The following is a 20,362-nucleotide window of genomic DNA, read 5'->3' on the forward strand; positions in this document are numbered from 1 at the left end:
AAATTTTCTCTAGAGTGCAGTGCACTATTTATTGCATTCATTTTTTATTATCATTATTATTATTATTTTTTTATAATCTTAAAATTGGCTTTTAGAGAAAAAATGTCTGTCCAACTTTTCAAGTATAGTATAGAAAAATCGTAAAAAATTTTTAATGATAGACCATAAACTCAAATGAGTTGAAGAGTAAAATCTAAAAGTAGATTTAAAAAAAAAGGAAGTATTATAAAGTCAATAAAATTTGCAAAAATGGAAATTCGCCGAGGGCGCAATTTCTTTGCTTTGAGAATCAAAGAAAAAAAAAAAAAATTTCCCTCCCTCTTTCTTTTTCTCTGTATGGTAAAAGGCGTGTGAAATAGGAAGCAAGGTCTTGGGAATTTTGCGCGAGAGAAAAAAAAAAAAGAAGAAATATTCACCTCTATCACCTCGTGATAAAATAAAATATGTAAAACCGCCATATATATATATATATATATATACATTTTATATATATACATATTCACGGGTTAACTTTCAAGTAGTACTATATGTATAGTAGAAACTGTGTGACCACACGAAGCTTTATAACGAGCATAAGTATGAATAACGACTTGGAAAAGCTCAAAGTTGACTACCTGAAACTTCCCCAGGATCAATAAACGTTGCTGGTATTTCACGTTTTCCACTAGTATTAAATGGCTTGCCGCCAACTGCAAACAAAAACTAATATCCTTCCTTCTTTTTTTTTCCTTTCTTTTTTTTTTTACAAGTTTTCAAAGCAAAGCTATATACACACTATGTACATGTGCGAGAGGACTTTAATTAAAAATTAAATTAAGACGAGAGAAAAAATAAGGCGGGAATTTTCGCGTATAAGGTGCGACGTTAATTCCACTATTGCGAATGGGAGAAAAAAAGAGACTTTGTTGAATATAAGAAAATAATAAGAAAGACAAAAATTAAATTTATACGACTAAATACGATTTTTACTACTGATGAACTAACTAAAATTAATAAAGTCTTACTAAAAATTTATGTACTACTCTATTTTTTTTAAACTGAAAACAAAATTTATATTTGATTCAAATATTTAATTACTTGACTGGAATATTTAATAATTATTATTTTACAAATAAATATTTACTTGAACCAAATAATTTTTTGCATTGACTTGTACTACTGATTTATTAGAAAATTAATTGGCAAGCCTGATTAGATATTGACTTGTACTACTGAAAAAATTACAAACGTTCTAGACTAAATAATTTACTTTCACTACTGATTAAATTATATAAAATATTAATTATCAATTCTCACTAAATATTTACTTGTACTTACTACTGAAGAAATTACAAAAATTTTAATTGGCTGACTAAATATATATTGATACTACTGATTTTCTATATTTTAATTAGGTCTGACTAAAATCAATTTATTCTACTAAAAAAAAATTACGAAAGAAAGTCTGACTAAATATTTTTTTACTACTGGCAAAATTACAAATTTTATTAGAACGTCTGACTAATTATTTACTTTTACTACTGGTACATAATTAAATATATTTTATTAAAATATAATATATATTTTATTAAAATATAATATATATTTTATTAAAATAAATTTGTACTACTGAAAAAAATTACATACGTCTATTAAGTCTGATGGAATATTGACTTGTACTACTGATATTTTTAAAAAATTTTACAAGCCTGACTAAATATTTACTGCTACTACTAATTTTACAATTTTTTTTAATTATGTCTGACGAAAATCTATTAAAACAACTAAAAAAAATTACAAAAGAAAGTCTGACTGAATATTTACTTGTACCACTGATAAAATTTCAAATTTCCTTATAGAATGTTTCACTAACTGTTGACTTGTACTACTGTAAAAATTACAAAAATTAAAAGTCTTACTAATTATTTACTTGTACTACTGACAAAATTACAAATTTCTTTAAAATGTCTTACTAACTATTGACTCGTACTACTGCCAAAATTACAAAAATTCAAAGTCTGACTAATTATTTACTTTGACTACTGATACATAATTTAAAAAAATATTAGAAGTTCAGAATAAATATTGATTTGTACTACTGAAAAAATTACAAAAGTTTATTAGGTCTCACAGAATATTGACTCGTACTACTGTGATAAAATTACAATAATTTTACAAGCCTGACTAAATGTAAACTCCTACTACTGATTTTCTACTTTTTAAACATGTCCGACTAAAATCGGTTTATTCTACTAAAAAAAAATTTCAAAATAAAATCTGATCGAATATTTACTTGTTCTACTGACAAAATAACAAAAGTCCAAAACGTCTGACTGAATATTTACTTGTACTACTGATAAAACTAAAAATTTTATTACGTCTGATTGACTTGTACTACTGATAACTATTTTTTTAGTCATTTTTCACCAAAACTTTAGTAAAAAAAATATTAAATCAAATACTAATACTTTACTGAAAAATAACTAAAAATATCCTACTAATATTTAAATGATCACTAAAATTAAAATTTAAAGAGTAGTTTAAAAAGAAAATATTAACAAAAAAAAAGAATCTGGATACAGCACTGGACGTAGTAATGATGATAGTAGCAGGCAGTAGTAGAAATTATAGTACGCAAGCGTACGCAACATGAGCGGGGGGGTGGGTGGCGTTGGTTGTAAAGGGTGGTTGAGGTCATTTGGTAGGGGAAAGGATTCAAGAAAGAGATTGAGGGAGGAGTGTCACGACAAGAGAGATCCTGAAATACAACATGTTCTGCGATGCGCGCCTGCGTTTTTGTGACCTGATGAAAACCTCAAGTGGCCTCAGCTCGTTTCAACCACTGTCTATATATATACATATAAACATCGATCTATATATTGCAATCTAATTATTTGTAACTCTGAACTTCCCCCCACCCCCCTCCTCACTCTCTCTCTCTCTCGAACAAACACAGTCTCTTACTTATTCACAGAGGAGTTATTAATGCTCAATTAAATTATTATATATATATATATAAATCTAATACTAAAATAAATAATAATAAATTTAAATCAGAAATGCATTTTTAAATAAGAGTTATTAAAAGGTTCATTATAAGTAGTAGAAATGGGATTTAGTCGGACATCCCTACAAGTAATTTTAAAATTAGTAGTAAAAGTAAATTTTAGTCAGACATCCCTTAAGTAATTTCACAATTAGTAGTAAAAGTAAATTTTAGTCAGACATCCCTTAAGTAATTTCAAAATTAGTAGTAAAAGTAAATTTTAGTCGTACATTATTTAAGTAATTTTAAAATTAGTAGTTAAAGTAAATTTTAGTCAGACATCCCTTAAGTAATTTCAAAATTAGTAGTAAAAATAAATTTTAGTCGTACATTAGTTAAGTAATTTTAAAATTATTAGTAAAAGTAAATTTTAGTCGGACATTAGTTAAGTAATTTTAAAATTAGTATAGTAAAAGTAAATTTTAGTCGGACATTAGTTAAGTAATTTTAAAATTAGTAGTAAAAGTAAATTTTAGTCGGACATTAGTTAAGTAATTTTAAAATTAGTAGTAGAAGTAAATTTTAGGCGGAGGTGCCTTAAGTAATTTCAAAATCAGTAGTAGAAGTAAATTTAAGTCAGGCGTGCATTTTTAAAAAAGAATTATTTTAAAGTTCACTATAAGTAGTAGAAACAAGATTTAGTCAGGCATTCCTATAAGTAATTTGAAAATTAATATAGTAAAAAGACATTTTAGTCAGACATTCCTGTAAGTACTTAAAAATTAGCAGTAAAAGTAAATTTATGTTAGACATCCCTTAAGTAATTTAAAAATTAGTAGTAAATGTAAATTTAAGTCAAACAGGCCTTTTCTTAAAAAAGAATTATTCTAAGGTTCATTCTAAGTAGTAGAAATAAAATTTAGTCAGACATCCCCGTTATAAATGTCAGTAATTTCAAAATCAGTAGTACAGGTAAATTTTAGTCAGGCAAGCCTTTAAAATTAGTTTGTCATTTCATAATTACTAAAATCAGTAGTAGAATACAGTTTTAGTCAAACATTTTAAATAAGTAGTAAAAGTCAATTTTAGTCAGACATACATTATAAATTTCAGAAATTAGTAGTAAAATTTAATTTCAGCCAGACATCAAACTTTGAATACCTTTTTTTCAACAAGTAATAATAATTGTTAAAGACTTTTTCATTATTTCCATAAAAAAAAGTGCAATTATAGAAATAAAACCCCGAGTAAATTATTATCTATACAATTGATTTTGAGAAACGAGTGAAAATGTAAACAACTTTCAAATTAAATTCTCTGATTAAAATAACGTTCCACTACTTGGCGTGCATTTATGGCTGATTGAAAAAAACCTTTTTCACTTTGCAACTCAAGAAAATGTAGATTTAAAATTCAAATTTGCGTGTTGAATAAAATTCTATTTGAAATTTTTATTGCTTTTTTCTACTTTGATTTTTAAAACTATTTCAAGTTTAATTATATAAACATTCCCAATAGCACGGAATATTCCATTCACATTCCTGTAATAAACCATCTATATTCCAGAAATATTAAAATTTCCTACTTTTGGAATGTTATTCTTTGGAATATTTCCTTGAATATTAAAATGTCTAACTTTCGAAACGTTTTTTTGGAATATTTCAGGAATATTAAAATGTCCTACTTTTGGAATGTTATTCTTTGGAATATTTCGGGAATATTAAAATGTCCAACTTTCGAAACGTTTCTTTGGAATATTTCAGGAATATTAAAATGTCCTACTTTTGGAATGTTATTCTTTGGAATATTTCGGGAATATTAAAAAGTCCAACTTTCGAAACGTTTCTTTGGAATATTTCAGGAATATTAAAATGTCCTACTTTTGGAATGTTATTCTTTGGAATATTTCGGGAATATTAAAATGTCCAACTTTTGAAACGTTTCTTTGGAATATTTCAGGAATATTAAAATTTCCTACTTTTGGAACGTTTATTTGGAGTATTTTGAGAATTTTTGAATATTTAGGGAATATTTCATCCATATTCTAGGAATATTACAGTGTTTGACTTTTGGAACTTTTAAAAAATATTCCAAACAATATTGCAGGAATATTATAAAATCCCCAACATTTGGAACGTTTATTTGGAATATTTCGGTAATATCACAATGTTCAACCCGTGGATTATTGTACAAATATTCCATCGTAATATTGTGGGAATATTCCAACAATATTTGAATCAAACAAAAAATTTTTTTTTTCATTTTATATATAAAATCAATAAAATCGAGATACATAAAGAAAAGCAATTTAAAATCACAGAAGCAAGAAAATTCTTTTTTTTTTTTGAGTGGGGAATTTTCAAAATTGCCGTATCGAATGCTCATCTTTTATTTCTTTCATATATAGGTATATATGAGAATCACTTGAGCCAATGGACCTGTGGGAAGAAAGACAGGTATTTTTGTGGAAGTGAATATATATATATATATACGTAGACAGTAAAAAAAAATTCACGTATTTGTGTGTATGTGTGTTCTCAAGAGGCTCGAATGCCACTTTGATAAAAGAGCCAGCTTGGCTCTCTGATGCTGAGATGGTGACTATAGTTTTTCTTTTTTCTTTCATCTCTTTCTTTTTCATTTTTCTATATCAACTATAGATATATATATTTCTCAAATATAAAAATATTATTAAATATATAAATATATTGTAAAAATAAAAAAAAATCTTATCTCCATCACAAAATTTATCTATTTAAATAAATAAAATTCTCTAATTTTTTTTTTTTTTTTATAAGAAAATATTTTCATTTTAATACGAAAATTCCAAATTAAAGGGTAAAATATCCTTTTACAATTCAATATTTAAACATATTTTTTTTGATACATTTTATATAAATATAAAAATTATAAATATTTTTCTTTAGTAATTGAATATAAATAATAAAGAATAGAAAAATGTTATAATGTTTGAGGGCAAAAAAAAAAAAAAAGAAAAAAAAAATGGAAAATGGTATCGATCGAGAACATTTACGGAGGAATTATACGTGAAAAATTAATCAACCCTAGTCCCAGGTGAACTCGGCGCATACAATGTATATCGCATCGTGCTCATTTACTAATGCCTACATATATATAATAATATCGAATTCAGAAATACAAGAGATAACCAATATTATATATATATATACCTGTATAATATTTAAAAGTTACGTTTTTAAATATTAATACGTTACTTTATTTTTTAACCTTTGTATTTAATATTAAAAATTTTTTTTTCATACCCAATAAATTTAACTTTAATTAATTTTTTTTTATTTGGAATAATTTAATTAATTTTTAAATTTTAAATCATTAAAAACTACGCTGCGAAAAAAAGGTTAAACAGAATATTCCATTCTTAAATTCTATTTTATTTTCTCTCTTGAAATATAAGAATATTTTTCTATACTAAAAAAAAATTCAATTTTTTTATTTATATTGATTGTTGGAAAAATTTTCCATTTCTCTTTCAAAATTCCTAAACCTGACAAATTTTCTGGACATTATGCAACAATTACCTTCTTTTTTTTCTCTCTCTCTTTCTATTTTTCTCAATTCAATAGAAGAACGACGGGTGACCAGGAAATAACGGAGAAATCTCGAGCACGAATATTGGAAAAACAGTTCACTGACAACGAGAACACACTATAATTCTAGATATATATCTCTCTAAAAAGCAAGAAATCGAAGTATATGACCTCCATTTCTATGTTTTACTTTTTTTTCAAAAGTAAAATAATAAAAAAAAAAAAAAATACCTATTTTTCCAAGTTTTATAAAATACCTGGCATAAAAAAGTAACGTCATCTCTTTACAATATTTATTTCTATCGACATTTTTCTATATATGAAATTAAACGAACATATTCCAAAAAGGACAAAATATTCCATTCACATTTTTCAAAAAATATTGAATAGGGTTTTAAAAAAATAACCGCTACGATATTCTAGAATTTAATATTTACCATAAAAATATTACTTTGAAATATTGTAGGAATATTCCTTCGAAATATTGTAGGAATATTTCTTTGAAATATTCCATTGGAATAGTATTATTTCATTGGATTAATATATAGGAATGTTATAAAAATATTACTTTGGAATATTGTTGAAATATTCCTTTGAATTATTGCAGAAATATTCCTTTGAAATATTACAGGAATATTCTTTGAAGTATTACAAAAAATATTCCTTTGGAATATTATAGAAATATGAGAATATTTTAAATGAATAACATAAAAATATAATGTTAAAATATTACACGAGTATTAAATATTATATACAGGAATATTAAACAAAATATTCAAAAATATTCCTATAATATTCTGTAATATTCCAATAGAAATACTATTAAATATTCCATTGAAATATTATACAACTAATTATATGAAATAAAATATTAAATTTTCCAACTGAATATTTCATAAATATTCCAATGAATATTTAATATTCCATTAAAATATTACTTTAATATTCCAACGAAATATTCCTTTTCAATATTTCCTTCTAATATTTAACATTCCAATGTGGAATGTTTCTAAAATAAATTTTTTTTTAACTAATTTCAAAAGTGACTTAACTATAATAAATACTTTTAGAATTATATAAAAAATAAAATATTTCTTATTACAATAATATAGAAATATATTTTCAACATTCCATATTTATAAATATTTCAAGAATGTGAATGAAAAATTCTATGCAACGCGGGGGTAAATGTAATTACAACGTTATATCCACGCATGTATATATATATAGAGAGAGATATATATATGTACATTTTTAATAAGAACTAATGACAAACTACTGCCTCTATGATGAAATTGGAGAACTTAAACTATTAATTCCGGTTCAAGATAACTTGAAATTAGACTGAACTTTAACACAAGGGAGTATAATCACTAACCACCTCAAGCCTATAATTTCTTTTTTTTTTAAGAAAAAAATAACTAAATTTCACATGTGGTTTAATTTCAACTGGGTAAATACTATAGTTACATAACATCAAATTAAATGAAAATTACATATTTGAAATTACCTTCAGTTAAAGTATTTTACAAAAAGTATAATAATTAAAAAAATACTTTTTTTTCCTATTAAAAAAAAAAAATATATAAATTATTGCAAAAAAAATTTATTTCCATAAAAATTGCAAATTTCGAAAAATATTACGAAAAAAAATTTTTTTTTACCATATCCCTAACAGAATGGAATATTCCCTTAAAATTCTTTAAATATTCCAATGGACCGTTGTAAATATTCCAAAGTAAATTTTCAAAAGATCAAAAATTTAAATATTCCTCGAATATCGATGGAATATTCTCAATGTTTCTATTAAATATGCCCGAAATATAAATGAAATATTCCATTTACATTCCTTAAATATTCCAAAGATCCAAAATTTAAATATTCCTCGAATATCGATGGAATATTCCCAATGTTTCTATTCAATATCCCCGAAATATAAATGAAATATTCCATTTACATTCCTAAAATATTACAATGATCCAAAATTTAAATATTCCTCGAATATGGATGGAATATTCTTAATTTTCCTATTGAATATACCCGAAATATTGGAATATTCCATTTACATTCCTTAAATATTCCAAAGATCCAAAATTTAAATATTCCTCGAATATCGATGGAATATTCCCAATTTTTCTATTAAATATCCCAGAAATATAAATGGAATATTCCATTTACATTCCTAAAATATTACAAAGATCCAAAATTTAAATATTCCTAGAATATGGATGGAATATTCTTAATTTTCCTATTAAATATCCCCGAAATATTGAAATATTCCATTTACATTCCTAAAATATTCCAAACATCAAAAATTTAAATATTCCTCAAATATGGATGGAATATTTCCCTATATTTAATAATCCAGGAATGTTGGAAATTCAAATATTACTAAAATATTCCCAAATTTGCAATTGAATATTAAAAAAAAAGGAATATTCCGTCCTATTATATATGGCGTATAATCAAATTTGTAAACCAATTTACTTTATCGGAAATTACGAAAGATAATTATTAATTAATATAATTAAAAAAAAATGTAAAAAATATTTATTATAATAAATCAATGATTAGAAAATTTTTCACCAAAAATTATTGTACAACCTTAATGGGTTGAAAAATTCCTATAAAGATTTTAAATCTTAATAAACGATTCATCGCGTGGTGGAGTGTATAAGGGTGCGAATTATAGAATGGAAGGACGTAAAGTCGCAGGTGGGTCCAAGAGTGGAAAACAAGGGGGGAAGGGGAGGGGGGGAAAGAGGGTGAACGCTAAAAGATAATTAGATATTGATTTCACATTAGACCATGCTAGCTAGACGGCTATTCATTAACGCGTTACGGCAGCCATGTCGTAATCTATTAAAATTTGAGTATCTCATTAAAAAAAGAAAATTATTATTATTATTATATTTATTCCTACACCACAAATGTTTCATTCACGTTAAAAAAATTTTCCCAATTTAATTAATCAATCATTTAAAAAAAAAACTTGGAAATATTTCACTGGAATGTTCCTATCAAATATTCCAAGTAAATATTCTCACAATATATTCCAATGGGATTTTCATTTACAAGAATTTAATTCCAGAATTTTTTTTTTTTTTGAATATTAAATATGATCAAAAATTACAGTTAGTATTATTATAGAAATATTCCTTTTACATTTTTAGAATATTCCATTGGAATATTGGGAACATACCAAAGGAATATTTCAATAAATGTTTCAGGAATATTAAAAATGTCTAAACTTTGGAACGTTCCTTTTGAATATTGCAGGAATATGCAATTAGAATATAAAATATGCCAATAAATGTTTTAGGAATATTAAAAATGTCTAAACTTTGCGAACGTTCCTTTTGAATATTGCAGGAATATGCCATTGGAATATTAAATATTCCATTGAAATATCAAAAAAAAATCTACAATTGATATTATTATATAGGAATATTACAGAAATATGTACGGTATATTCCTAACATAATAATATCAATTTTAGATTTTTGTAATATTTAATATTCAAATGGAATATTTAATATTCCAAAGTAATATTGCTGCAAAATTCCAAAGGAACGTTCCGAAATTCAGATATTTTAATATTCCTTGAACATTTATTAAAATATTACTTTGTTATATTTCCAATGTTTCAATAAAATATTCCAGAGATAAAAATAAAATATTCCTATAATAAAATAATCAATTTCAATATTTCTGAAATATTCCAATGGACCGTTGTAAATATTCCAAAGTAAATTTTCCAAAGATCCAAAATTTTAATATTCCTAGAATATTCCTTACGTACATTCCCAATGTTCCAATGGAATATTCCAGAAATAAAAATAAAAAAATATTTCTGTAATAAAATCAATTGTTGATTTTTGTAATATTTAAGTATGGAATATTTAATATTCCAATGGTATATATTTCAAAAATATTCCAAAGGAACGTTCCAAAGTTCAGACATTTGAATATTCCTAGAATATTCCTTAAGTATATTTCCAATGTTCCAATGGAATATTCCACAAAAAATATTCCAATAATAAAATCAATTGTAAATTTTTTTGTAATATTCAAATGGAATATTTAATATTCAAAAAAAAAAAAAAATTCCTTGCAAATGAATAATATTTCTTGGGCAAAAAAATTGTACCCATAATCATAAAAGAAAAAGCCGAGAGATAATACTCTTCCAAAAAAAAAGGACAGAAAAAAAGGAATGAATAATTATTCCTGAAACCAACTGAATATATAAACTTGAAATGACGTTTTTACAGGGAATACACGTATAGTTGGAAGAATATTCACAAAGTTGTCTTTTCGAAAACGTTTTTCATGCATTCTCATGCCTCGACAGATAAGCGAGCTAGTTGAGGAGAAATGAATAGAAGGATTCCTAGAGGAGTAGGATTAAGCTTGCCAGCGGTTCTCATTGTTGGTATATATATATATGTGGAATACGTGAAAACGTTATATTTCACGTTTTTATGTGTCTGTGTGTACATCATATAAGATTCCACTGAAAATTGCTTTCAGTGGTTATGTAATTTTCTCTAATATGCGTGCGGCGATGTTTTTTTTATTTTCTTTACACTTTGCGCCAAGAGGAATACGAAAAAGTGATTTTAACACTGAGATTTGAATGTCTCTGAAATGCAAAGCTAAGAGAGAGAAAGAGAGAGAGAGAGAGAGACTTAATACTCCAAAGCTTTAACTATATATAGCTCCCTTCAAATAAACTTCCATTCTTTTTTATTAAGCTTTTATAAGTACTAAAAAAAAAATTTCTTTTATATTTTGTAAATTCCAAATATATTTAACAAAAAAAAAATATTTTTAGAAAATTCCAATATTATTCCAATAGAATGTTTATTATTTTTGAAATTCCACTCGAATATTAAATATTCCATACGTAATATTCCCAGTTATATAATTAATATTCTATTGCAATAGTAATGGAATATTTAATATTTCAATGGAATATTCTAATACGATTCCAAACGAATATTTAAACAATAATATTCCAATGGAATATTTATTCCTATCTAAAAAGCAAGAAATATTCCATTCACATTCTTGGAATATTTATTCCTATCTAAAAAGCAAGAAATATTCCATTCACATTCTTGGTATATTTATTCCTATCTAAATAGTAAGAAATATTCCATTCACATTCTTGGAATATTTATTCCTATCTAAAAAGCAAGAAATATTCCATTCACATTCTTGGAATTTTCTATCCATATTCCAGGAATATAAAAATGTACAGCATTCGTAATGTTCCTTTGGAATAATGTAGAAATATTCCTTTAATTTATTGTAGAAATATTCCATTGGAACCTTGTTTTTAATATTCCATTTGAATATTCCCAAAATAGTCCAATTGAATATTTGTCCAATATTCTATAATGAACACTCCAAAGATCGGATATTTTAATATTCCTAGAATACAGATGAAATATTTCAGGAATGTGAATAAAATATTCCATTCTATTGGATTCAAAAGGAAGATTCAAATATTCCAAAAAAATATTAAATATTCCAAAAAAATATTACGTATTCCAAAAAAATATTACATATTCCAATAGAATATTAAATATTTCCATAATATATTTAATATTCCAATGGAATAGTAAATATTCCCATAAAATATTAAATATTCCAATAGAATATTACATATTCCCATAAAATATTAAATATTCCAAAAAAAATGTTCTTACAATATTTTTTTTTAAAAACACAATTTACAAATGAAAAATTTAAATAATTTTAAATGTTTTTTTTTACTAAATATTCCTAATATTCCAATACAATAAATAATACTTCCAGTGAAGAAAATTAAATTCACATATTGTCATGATTTTATAGAGTCTATAAATGGAAAGTTACCCTGCAGGAATGTTTGTGTGTCGTAACATATACGACCCTTACGAAACTTCCGGTTCGCGTGCACGTGGACTTTCGATATATATATATATATATATATTATATACGTAAAGTCCTCGCCGCCGATAGCGAGAAGGGTTCGCGGAAGCATGCAAAATATCCGGAAAAATGCTATGAAGGATATACGCGGAAAAAACGTAAAAACAAGTTCCGGAAAGCAATATATAGTACGATATATATATAGTATGGTGAATCGAACTTTTCATTTACAATAGTTGAGTATAATAAGGTTTCAAAGATAAAAATAACGTAGATAAGATGCAAAAGCTAATTTTTGCTTCATGAGGATATATTTTGAAAAAAAAAATTTATTTTTATAAATTGCACCTATTTTTGTGTCGGCCTTTTTCGATTCTTTTTTTTACACTTAGCTTACTAGACTGAAAAAACAATTTATTTATAATTCAAATAAATGGATACTATTATTAAATGAACATTTACTTGAATTAAATAATTTTTATTTGAACTATATAAACTGTATTTGAAACAAATAATAATTTCTGTATTTAAAATAAATAATAATTTCTGTATTTAAAATAAATACCATTTAATTGACTTAATAATTCATACAAATAAATATTTCTTTAATAATAATTAAGTAATCGTTTATTTGAATCAAATAAATTTTTTTTCAGTGTATATTTAAAAAAAATTCTATTATTCCATTGGAATACTCTGGTAATATTCAAATTTATTATTCAGGTAATATTCCAAGGAAATAATCTTTGGAAAGAATATTAATATAAATAAATAATAAAATAAATAACAATAAATAATAATATTCAATTGTAATTCCAATCGAATATTCCCACAAAATTCCATTTGAATATCACCACAAAATTCCAATGAAATATTATTCTATAATAATCCAAAGGAACGTTACAAAGATCGAACATTTTAATTATTTCTAAAATAGAGATAAAATATTCCAGGAGAGTGAATGGAATATTCCGTGATATTGCTAACAGTAAATAATGTTTTGCAAATAAAATTTTCATACTTATAAATTTCGATTTTCATAATATCCCTGATATAAAAATCAAAACCAACCTATACAAATCTATAACAATTTTTTTTTTAAATGTTAATACCAGACTTTGACTAAAATAAAAACGAGCAAAAAAAAAGTGAACAAAACAACCTATTTAAAAAAAAAAAAAAAAAAAAAAAAATAGTGAAACAGATCGTGTCCAACAAATCAGTTAGAGGCTTACAGAGGATTTTCTACTCTCGCTCCTAGAATGAGGGAGTTAATAGGGGGGTTGGGAAGGGCGGCAGGTAAGAGTAAGTAGAGGGCATTATATGCACTCGTTAACACCAAAGCATTGTTTTTAAAATGACGCCAGATAAAAGAGAGAAAGCAAACAATACAATAGTATATATATATAAATAAGCACTGAAGGATTTAAATTTAGTATAATTTATACAAGAAAGAGACGCAAGATTATTTAAATTTCACTAACGATGTCATTTCGAGAGAAGAGAATCACTTCAAAGTCTATTTACAATAGATACATATATATTTTTTTAAAAAATAAGATTAAGAGTGATATTCCCTTGAAATATTTATAAATATTCCAAGGAAATATTTTATAAAAAATATTCAATTTAAACAATTATAAATATTCCAAAGGAATATTTTTGTCAAAATTATAAAAGAATATTTATATTTATTTTAATGTAATAGTTTAAAAATATTCCAAAGGAATATTTTTTTAAATATTCAATTGCAATAAGTATAAATATTCCTTTGTTATTCTTATAAAAATATTCCATTGGAATACGTATAAATATTCCAAAGGAATATTTTTTTAAATATTCAATTGCAATAAGTATAAATATTCCATTGGAATATTTTAAAATTTTTTAAACTATTCCATTGGAATACATATAAAAATTCCAAAGGAAATTTGTTTTTGAAAAATATTTCATTAAAATATCTATAAAAATTCCTTTGGAATAAGAATATAAAAATTAATTCGGAGTATTAAAAAAAATATTCCCAGGGAATATTCCTATTATTTTTGAAAAAGAAATTCTAGTAGCGAGACCCTAAGAATATTCCAGCAATATTTCCTATTTTTTTTTATTTCGATATTCAGGTGGAATATTACTAAAATATTTTAACTCAAAAAAAAAAAAATATTTGTATGCAAAATTTGAAGAGAAAAATGTCAAAACAAGTTTACCGCAAAATTCGATGCATCTGGCGTTAAATTTTGATCCGCTGCAGATTATTGAAAAAATTTATATATATATATTTATTGATTTGAAGAAAAATTTCTATTTATCGTGAATAGACGTCTTTTCATGTTGATTTCTCTTTTCTTTTCTCTTATATTTACTCAGACTAGGAATTTTCTTTTTTTTTTTTTTTTTTCTTTTTCTTCATGAGAAACTACGTGATATTGAAAGTTATCGGGAATTTGCAGCATTCAATCTCGACGACACAACACGCCGGATATTTTGGCTTCACTTTAGATTAAAGCGCGAAGGAATGAAGTTGAGTAATCGCAATTGTATATATATAAAGAGAACAGTTGATCGAGTTAAGAAGAAAATGCAAAGATTGAATAAAAGGAAATTACGAGATAAAGAACAGGTGCTTCTCTCTCTCTCTTCCTACTTTTGTGTCCAAACAAAAAGACACTATTTACAATTATTCATTCTATGATTGTATTTTAATTAAAAAATTCATTTTACTTTCAAATTTATAAACTAAATTCAAAACTTTGTTTTACAGTTAAAAAATTAGTAATTTACAATTAATTAAAAAAAAATATAATTATTTTAATAATTCATTTAAAAATTATTTAATTAAAATTAAATTAATAATTTACAATTAATTAAAAAAATATAATTATTTTAATAATTGATTCAAAAATTATTTAATTAAAATTAAATTAGTAATTTACAATTAATTAAAAAAAATATAATTATTTTAATAATTCATTTAAAAATTATTTAATTAAAATTAAATTAGTAATTTACAATTAATAAAAAAATATAATTATTTTAATAATTAATTTAAAAATTATTTAATTAAAATTAAATTAGTAATTTACAATTAATTAAAAAATACTTATTATTTTAATTGATTTAAAATCGCCAATTTAATTAAAAATTAAAATATTTTTAAAATAAAGAGGTAAAAAAATTATTTGAATATTTAAAAAGAAACAATAAAATTTCGTATCTGTAAACTTTATCATTTTTCAAACGTCAAAAGCATCAACTTTTTTTTTGAATATTTTTTTATATATATAAGTGTACGTCAAGTTTGTGAGACATATGGCAAGACAAGTAATAATCTTTCAGCACATGGTACAATAATTCTTATATAAAGAGGTGAGAAACATGTTCTTTATACTCAAAATACTTTTGAAATTTTCAAATTACTTCCAAAATATCAACTTTAAAACAAAAAAAACTATCATTTAAAAAGTGAGTAAAAAATATTCAAAAAAATTCTCCAAATTATTTTTGCGAAGACAATTTTAAAATAAAAGAAAAGAAAAGAGAAAAGAAAAGAGAGAAGAGAAAATTTGTCGAATAAACAGAAATTGAAACACCTTTTCAATTTCGTATAATGTGAACATAATGGTCGCTTTGTTCGCACAGAGCAATGATGTTCTATGATATGATCATCGCGCTTAATAACATCCATTTTTCTCTTCTATATACCATTCGCGTGCAATATTGCATGACTAGGAACAATCACTTCAACAAATTTGAGTCAAACGTCGATAACTTGGTTAACAGATTAGCTTCGATTTTACCCTGAGATTTATAGTGTCACGTAAGGAGATTTTCTATAATAAACAATTTGCATAACATAAAATGACATAAATTGTTTACATTTACAATTCAATTGAGAAAATGTTATTAAAAACATTTTAATTTAATTAATTTTAATTTTTAATCGAATTTTTATTTTTCCAAATTATTATATTTAACAGAAATTCCATTTCATCGAATTTCTTCATTACATAATTATTATTTAAACGATATTCAATTTTTAAAAAGAATTATTTTATCGAATTTGAATTTTATTTCTTTGAAATTGACAAAAAATTATTAGCCGCTCTAATTTTTATTAGAAATAAGTCTATTTAAAAAAAAATTCTATAAAATAATTTCACAGAAAAATATAAAGAATTTTTTCTAAACCAATTTTTTCGAATTTGACAGAATTCTTAAAATAAACGAATTTTTATTTGTCTCCAAATAAATATCGGGCAGAAAAATGTGGATGCAAAATTTAAATATTGAACAATCAGAAATTATCAACAAAATTGTTTGGTCAAATTGGAAATTTGCGATTTTTTTCAGCTAATTATTTATTTAGACTAAAATAAAAATTCCGCGTTTTAGAAATTCTGTAAAATATAAATTCGAAAAAATGAAAATTCGGTTGAACAAAAATTCTTTCTATTTTTTCTCTATTCTTTTGTATGACTATTTTTTCTAATAAAAATTCGAGCAAATAATAATTTTCCCAAATTCAAATTTTATAAAATAATAATTATTTTAGAAATTCGATTTCATCAATTGAATCGAATTTCCATTAAATAATAATTTGAAAAAAAAATAAAAATTCAGATAAAAATAAACTCTAATAAAATTCTATCAAATGAAAACTCGAAAAAATTATTTTCCTAATTGTAAAATAATTATTTTCGTCTCTATTTTGATTGTCCAATCAAATATTGTTGATAGTTCCAAAAGAATATTCAAACAAAAGAAAAAATTAAATTTTTGAAAGGAAAATGAATGATTTTCTCTGGTTTGCAAAAAAAACCGTGAAAATTGGAATTTTGGAAAAATTGAAAAAATCTTTTGGTAACACTCACTTTTCTGCGGCCGCAGCAGAGCATGGCTGAAACGCTGCTGCTGCGGCGTGCCGTTGATGAGAGTTGAGGCTGATGACAGACGTAGCTGAGTCGCGCGCCCCTGTCCCGCTGCAGCTGCAACACGCGCACCTGCAGCTGCACTTGCTCCCGATCCCGCTGCCCTTGACCGACACCGACTCGACCACCGTACTTGATGCGCACGTGTTTTCGCCACTGCATGAGTTCGGTGCGTCATGCCCTCTTCCTAAAAAAAAATAAATATTAATTATCAAATTCAATTAAATATATTCCCATAATTCAATATTACTATTCTTCAAAAAAAATTTTTTTTTCTTTATTTTATAATATTATATTTTTTTGCTATTAACATTTTAATAATAATAGTAACAAAATAATTTTTCATTTTGAGAAAAAAAAAATTAGAATTTCTTTTTGAAATATTTAGAAGTAAATAATTAATAAATTATTTGAAAATTTACACTGTAAATTATAATTTATTAATTTATATTAAAAAAAAATAATAATCACACTAACTAAAATATCTCGACACAATAGTTGTCTGGGAATAGTTTCATTTAAATGATATCTACAATAGAAACAGTCTATTTAAGTCAGACAGCTTCATCCTGTTTCACATTATGGAAAATGTTAACTGGATTATTCTAAACAAAACTATTTACTTATGAATTAATGTCTAACTTGACATCGTATATTAGAAAAACAAAATAGTTAAGAAACTCTTTATCCTGAGATTAATGGAAAAAATTTTTTTGTGTAAATTGAAATTCCTTCAAACTATTTTTCTCTCTCTCTTTTTTTTTTTTGATTTGTGAAATTGAAAAATTCCAAAAGTGTAGAAAAAAAAATAATTTAACAATCCATGCTTATAAACATTTATAAAAGTACATAGTTTTGAGTACAAAGTTAAATTGAACTCTCATATTGAAACTTTGTAGAACCCGCATAAGTTTGCCTAACTTTATTTGCTGAACTAAATTTGCTTAACTTCTGTGTAGAAGTTGAGCGCAAAAAGGAAAAAAAAAACAAAAAAAAAAAAAAACAAGTAAATTTCAAACTCTAAAAGCCCCAGACAGTCTTTCTGAGAATAATAATTCAGCCGTACTTTTGTATAGTTGGGAGGAAAAAATAAATTTTTTTTTTTAAATTAGTAAAAGTGATACTAGATGAATTTATTCCTGATGCTAATTCCTAATAATAATTTAACAAAATGGAAAAAACCAAAAAATGAAATCCTAATATTCTAATTTCCATTTTTGAAATTTATTTGAAAATTTGAATTTAGGAAATATTCTAAGAATGTAAAATAAAAATTTTCAAATAAATTTCAAAAATGGAAAATTTAACCAAAAAATGAAATCCTAATATTCTAATTTCCATTTTTGAAATTTATTTGAAAATTTCAATTTAGAAAATATTCTAAGAATGTAAAATAAAAATTTTAAAACCAGAGATAACTATTTCCGAATTTGTTTAAAATTAAAAAATAATTTTCATTATATAACATAGTTTTCAACTGGGCTAAAATATTAAGAAGAATGTTTCTCTCTTTTTCTCTGATAATAATATTGGATGAAATACTTCTATTTTAGCTGGGCAAATATATAGGTCATCGATGAAAATATAATGTGAAATGTGGGACAAAAGCTTGAACGCAATACGTCTATATACATATTTATATATATATACGTATATAGTAGTAGAGTAAAAATTGAAATAATCACTCAAGTATTTGAAAATCGATTTTCACACACAGTTTATCCTTTTTATTTGAGAAGATTTATTAATAAATTCATTTCGTTAAATTTTTAAGATATTCACGACTGAAAATCTATATATATAAAAGAGAATAAATTGAGAAATAAATTTCTTGCTATATAAATTTATGATAAACTTTATATATATATAGTATATAAAGAAAAACTTAATGTAATTTATTTATATATTTAAGTTAAATGCTCATTTAACCAAAGGGGTAATTTTTCCGCGCAGCTTCTCCGATTTTCGCAAAAGGAGACCTCAACTAAATCATACTGCATCCGCGGATTCCAAGTTTAATTAATTCCCGTCTGCGGTCAAAACTATAAAGTACCATAAACAATTTTTTCGAAAAAAAAAATTTATTTTGTTTCTCAAAAATAATTCTTTTCAATTTATTGCAATTACACAAAATATTTCAAAATGTATTTTGATTTTTTATTATAAAAAAATCATTCCATTGGAAATATTTCTAATATTCTAATTTACATTTTAAAAAATTACTAAAGAAAATTGTCATTTTTTTATTTCCAAAATTTTAAGAACCAAAGAATTTGTTTTTGTATCAACTTATTTTTATTAGTGTTATTTTCAAATTAATTTTAACTCCAATTAATTAGAATTTTCAATCTTAATTTCAATGAATTATGAATAGAAAGGGAAAATAATTTTTGTTATATCAAAAAGTTACAGAAATTGATCTTTGACAATGTGACATTTTACGGATATATATATATATTTGAGATAAATTAACATCAGTCTATAAATGATCTGGTTATAACTTACAAAAGGACATAAATTCTATATATCACTGAAACTCTATTGCTTTAAATACTTCCGCTTGAATCAGACATTTTGATTAAATAACATCAATGAATTTGCTCACTGAAGCGAACTTTGAATAACAGAATGGACAACAATAATTGTTTCGACATTTCGTTATTTCACTTCAATCCGCAATTCAAAAAAAAAAAAAAACTCAACAATTACGTAATTTTATTTTCAATAAAATAAATATTTTTAAAAAATCTATTTTATTTTAATAAAAAAGTAAAAAAAAAATTAAAAATTATTAAGTAAAAATATTTCTTTTTTTTCATATTAAAAAAAAATCTTGTTCAATTCTTTAGGGATCGAATTATCAGAGAAAATTAAGTTTGAAAATTTACACTAATTCCAAATAATTTTTTTTACAAAAACAATAAACTTATTTTCTCGAAAAACTTTTTCTCATTTTCATTTATTACATTTATAGT

At 24.0% G+C, this 20,362-nt stretch overlaps 1 protein-coding gene across 6 annotated transcripts in view; it reads right to left on the reverse strand.

Moving 5' to 3' along the window:
* Nucleotides 1-20,362, reverse strand: part of LOC127281766 (rho GTPase-activating protein 100F) — a 47,055-nt gene that overhangs the window by 23,173 nt on the left and 3,520 nt on the right. For all 6 annotated transcript variants that reach the window (XM_051305644.1, XM_051305643.1, XM_051305641.1 and 3 more), the window contains exon 3: nt 17,331-17,574. In XM_051305644.1, the coding sequence (XP_051161601.1) occupies nt 17,331-17,549 (219 nt within the window). In that variant the 5' untranslated portion in view covers nt 17,550-17,574. The remainder of the gene's footprint in view (nt 1-17,330; nt 17,575-20,362) is intronic.

The sequence above is a fragment of the Leptopilina boulardi genome, unplaced genomic scaffold (assembly GCF_019393585.1).
Source record: "Leptopilina boulardi isolate dan_hultmark-lab unplaced genomic scaffold, ZJU_Lbou_2.1 LbouV2_278, whole genome shotgun sequence".
NCBI lineage: Eukaryota > Metazoa > Arthropoda > Insecta > Hymenoptera > Figitidae > Leptopilina > Leptopilina boulardi.